The 4,681-nt window shown below is 40.0% G+C and overlaps 1 protein-coding gene across 1 annotated transcript in view; it reads right to left on the minus strand.

Annotated features, from left to right (window-relative positions):
* The window catches only part of LOC109310035, a 94,041-nt gene that overhangs the window by 22,524 nt on the left and 66,836 nt on the right, over positions 1 to 4,681 (minus strand). The window contains exons 30-32 of the mRNA XM_019534984.1: positions 2,875 to 3,090; positions 1,760 to 1,903; positions 866 to 1,032 (exon numbers count right to left, since the gene is read on the minus strand). Of these exons, the coding sequence (XP_019390529.1) occupies positions 866 to 1,032; positions 1,760 to 1,903; positions 2,875 to 3,090 (527 nt within the window). The remainder of the gene's footprint in view (positions 1 to 865; positions 1,033 to 1,759; positions 1,904 to 2,874; positions 3,091 to 4,681) is intronic.

Consider the following 4,681-nt stretch of genomic DNA (forward strand, 5'->3'; position numbering starts at 1 on the left):
AAGAGTAAATTGGATGCTTATCTTGCTGGGATCCTATGACCCCAGCTGACTTCCTGCCCTTTGGGCGTGGGGCTGGACTCGATGATCTCCCGAGGTCCCTTCCAGCCCTAATGTCTATGAAATCTATGAAACTCCAAATATAAACTCATTGCACGAGTAGTGTAAAGTAAATCTCACTCACATTTGCGAGGTTAGCAACAGTCAGAGCACTTTAGCAAAAGAAAACGTGTTTTACCAAAAGAAGCAACACGTTACTTTGATCCGGCTCTGCAGCGTCTCTAGATTGGGTGCTTCAGTGGGGCTTTTTGGCACTTTTATCTAAAGGTGAATCAATCAGATATTAAATAAAAGTGCCAAAAAACCCCCACTAAAGCGCCTTACCTATACAGACGTTCGGTGAGCTGGGTCCACAACTAACATACCACCTCTTCTGGGCATGTGCTGGGTTTGGCATGGAAATACACCAAGTTTAAAGTGCCCCTCCCACCCCCTTTTTTTTTTTGATGTCTGCAAGCAGCCAAAATGTTCAGATGCCATAAGATGGGGGTTAGAGAACAACAAATATACAAAAACTAGATTTAATTACATTTAACCTCTACTACCCTTGGATTTTTCAATTACACTTATTTTATACAATTATCCTGGTTTCTGAGATCAGAGATTCTGCAGGGTATCAAGAGAGAATACCCTGCAGAGGGTATCCTTTAGGCAAAGAATTGCATAAGGAAATCAGAACTTCTTGAAATCTGCACATGGAGGGATACATACTCCTTCCTCACACTGTAAATGTAGTTCCATAAAGAACTGAGATTTGCAAAACTAAACACACACTGTCAGTGAATGCTCCTTGTGCATCCTACTGTACCTTCTCCTCTGGATGTGCTAGCCACAGAAGATCTGTGTCTCTGTAACGCCTGCATAGGTCTCTTGCATGCTGCCAGCTTTGCCTCTTTGCTCTGGGGATATAGTAACAGCTTCCTTGCCAGTACTGCCATTCATCTTCAACAGGACATGACCCGCCAAACAAAGAACCTAAAATCAGAACATACATTCACCAGTTCATCCCTGGTTGAGCCCCACTGCTGAAACAATTACTATAAGCTAAACCATTTAAGACCATTCTTGTATAATATGTTCAGAATAAAGATAAATCAAAGCTTTTAGAATTTTTTTAAAATTCTAGCCCCAGACTTGTGTTCAAACCACTACATTTGGATTTTGCCGTATACTCCCACACTACCTACTGAGTGTCAGATACACAGTTTTGTAGTTATAACAATGGGATCACCTCCAAGATTTGGATAGGCATTTAGATTTCAAGCCACTCCAATTACACAGAACTCTTGGTTCAAATTCCTTCTCTAGAATATCTGTATGGACAAAAAGGTTTCTAATTGCTGCCTTAGTAAGTGGCAGTTCTTTATTCCAAGTCCACTGAGGGTGCGTAGAACTGAAATTTGTTTTTTGGGTTTCACCACAGAGTTCCACAGGTCTAAACTGAATCCACTTTAGGTTGCAATGGGGGCAAGTCTAGGCATTTGTGCCATATAGATTTTTTTCCTTTCATACCAGTTTATTGGTGTCACTGCAATGATTTTCATGGCAATTCCTCCTCCCCCTCCTCCATAAGTCCTTTGTGTCCAATGGCACTACAAACAGCAACAATATGTGAATAAAGAAAAGAGATAGGGCAGAAGCAAGTCCTGCCTAGAGCTAAATTTCCCACCTCCCCCTCCCTAAAGATGTCAAATAAGCTCACCTTTTTCACAGGGGATACTGCTACTCTCTGTAGTGCAAAACACTGTATCCCCACACTTTCCTGTGTGGGGATTGCAAGAAACTCCCTGCTGGCAGGGTGGGCACTCATGCTCACAGAGAGGCCCAAACCTTCCAGAGACACAATCTGTGGGGGAAAAAAAATGCTAACCACATACAAGCAGAGATGAAAAGCTGAAGAGCTGAAAGGATTAAAGCAGGCATTCAGTGATCTTTACTTCTGGTCATATGGTATTGTTTTCCTCAACTGTAATTAAAAGGTGAAGCATTCAGGGCTCAGTGCTCTTGCTTCTGTGCTCTGCACATTCACATAGCACTCATTAATGTTAACAGAAATTAAGAGCATGCCTACTGGGACCTGAGCGAGTGATTACGATTTGTAATGCAAACCAGCAGGAGCAAAATGGAAGCTAAGTGGTAAAATGTTCTCCTCTCTAATGAATTAGCATGAAATATTACTTCACATTGCACTTCAGGCGCTTTTCAAAATATACCTGCCTTTAAATGCAATGGATTCACAGTGTACAAAGAAATCTTGATTTAAGGCTTCCCTCCAAAACAACAACAAGGCTTCAGATTGTTAGCATTAGAAAATGTAGATATAACTAAGACTGAAATACTCACAGAAGTGTTTCTAATACTGGTTGGCAGGTTCAGCACCAGGGTAGGTGAGGAAGGAAAATATTCCTCAATATTGGATCTGTCTGGCTTTTAAAGCAGTAGATATGTTCAAAACCTTATGCCCTGCACTGCCACAAGAACACGGTCTTTCTACCATGTTTTGTGCTGGTTCATTTTATCTTATGCTTTTGCACAGTAGTGATATATAACATTCATCTACAGAAGCAGAACCTGGCTTTATCTTTTATTTCTGTAAAAAGAAGTAAATTCAATTCAATTTCAATTCAATTCACCTTCAATTTCTCTGTTGGATGTGGTTCTTAATTAGCTGTTCTCCCTAAAAGTTTGTAGCTGTTTTACAATTTACTCTTTTGCATATTCAGTGAGACTCGAAAATACAAACTCACCATTTTCATATCCACTAAATTTTCATTCACTGAGGACAATGAGTTTGAAAAACTCACATGTTCCACATACCCGATTTGATAAGGGTTTTCACAGTTCTGTTCCTGCTGTTATAGAGTTCTGTTCCAGTTTGTACAATGTTGTGCTTTCCCACAACCACTACTCCAGTGCAGTTCTGTAGATGGGAGCAAGCATCTTTGGCGGCCATTAAGTTGTTATAAATATTTGATGCTGGTACATAAGGACTATATAATACTCTCCCCTCATGCACTGTAAAGTAGTTGAGAACTGTAAAAATTAACAGGACAATTAACTGTAAAACATCCTCCCACAAAAGCATGAGCATAGGAAATGAAATTCAGAAAAAGCCTGCACAGAATAGGACAGGATACAGCAGGAAGCATAAACTGCAGAGCTCCTCAGAATACATTTGTTTCCAATTTAATTAAGACCAAAACCAGTGGTTCAAATGGATAGCATCAGAAGGTGGCAAGTGCAGCATATTCATTTGTATTGGAATAACCCCTAAGAGCTCCTCTCATGAGCTAAGACCCTTGCTGCTGCATAAAGACAGGACACAGAGTTCATGCCAGTTAGTACAGCAGGAGGGCAAAGAGAGGTAAAAAATACACTAGGAAAGTGAAAAACATATATGTCACCAAGACAGCAACAAGTGCTGCAGCAGCGACCAAAGAAAAGCTGCTGATCAAAAGCTGCAGCAGCGACCAAAGAAAAGCTGCTGATCAAAAGCTGCTGCAGTGACCAAACGGGATAACCCCATTCCTTACTTGCCTCTCTGTTTCCAGAACTACTTCCCTGTATTTCTGCTGGCTGCCTCTAAGAGTGTCACTACTGTTAAAATCACATCCTCTCAGATAGATAATGCACCAGTAGTAACAGGGCACAGCTCCTTCTTTAGGATCATGCAGGTAAATACACGAGGGTCCATCTGCTTTACCCCACATCCGTTTGGATGGCTTTGACAAGAAAATAAACTATATGAAATCTACAAAGGGAAGAATATGCTTGATGGTTCGTTGACCTTATAATCTGTTTCATTGGCTATTTTTGCTTCCTACCTATATGTGGAGTCACTTCATTAAATGAAGGGCAGGTCTCCATTAGAAAATGTTTGCTGATACAATTATACTATGAGGGTTTTCCTGTGTATCTACACTTTTTAGATGCATCTTATAATGACATAAAGGAACTTTTGCTTATATAGTCTGTAATAGCTCCCTAAACAATACCTTTGATGATAACTGCATCTCCACTGTGGCTTCTGTAGATATAGTAATTTTGTTTTGAAAAAAAATCACAACCCTAACTAACAGCATTATACCAACGGAAGTTTCCAGGTAAGATCTGACCTAAGCCAAGTTGTTAATGGTCTCCACTAGGGATCAGCCTGTGCCAAAAGCACTGAGGTATATATTTGCAACCTAGTTAATACTTGAGCATCTGATTTTCAGAAGTGCTGTCTTGATTCACATCCCTAGGAGCTACAAGCGCTCAACAGGAAGTCGGGCTTATAGTTTTAAAATGATAGAAACATTGGCACTAAGGTTATAAAACTGATATATCATTTCACTTGTTTAATTTTACAGTGCAATTATGCCTCTGAAATCAACCAAGTTACAGTAGCATAAAATTGGACTGATATGCTAATGAAAACCTATGTTTTCTTTCTACACATTATAAAGAAATATATGTATATAAAGAAATCTCTGCCAGAAATGCAGAAAAGAAAGAAGTAAGCAACATGACTCCACCAAGTCACAGCCATCTCAGAATCCAAGCACAATCTGAGCAGCAGAGGTAAGGACGGATTGATTTAAAGCATAGTTGCATACTTTCATAGTTTCTAGGGTCAGAAGGG

Source organism: Crocodylus porosus, unplaced genomic scaffold (assembly GCF_001723895.1).
Source record: "Crocodylus porosus isolate Cpor-Errol unplaced genomic scaffold, CroPor_comp1, whole genome shotgun sequence".
Lineage (NCBI taxonomy): Eukaryota > Metazoa > Chordata > Crocodylia > Crocodylidae > Crocodylus > Crocodylus porosus.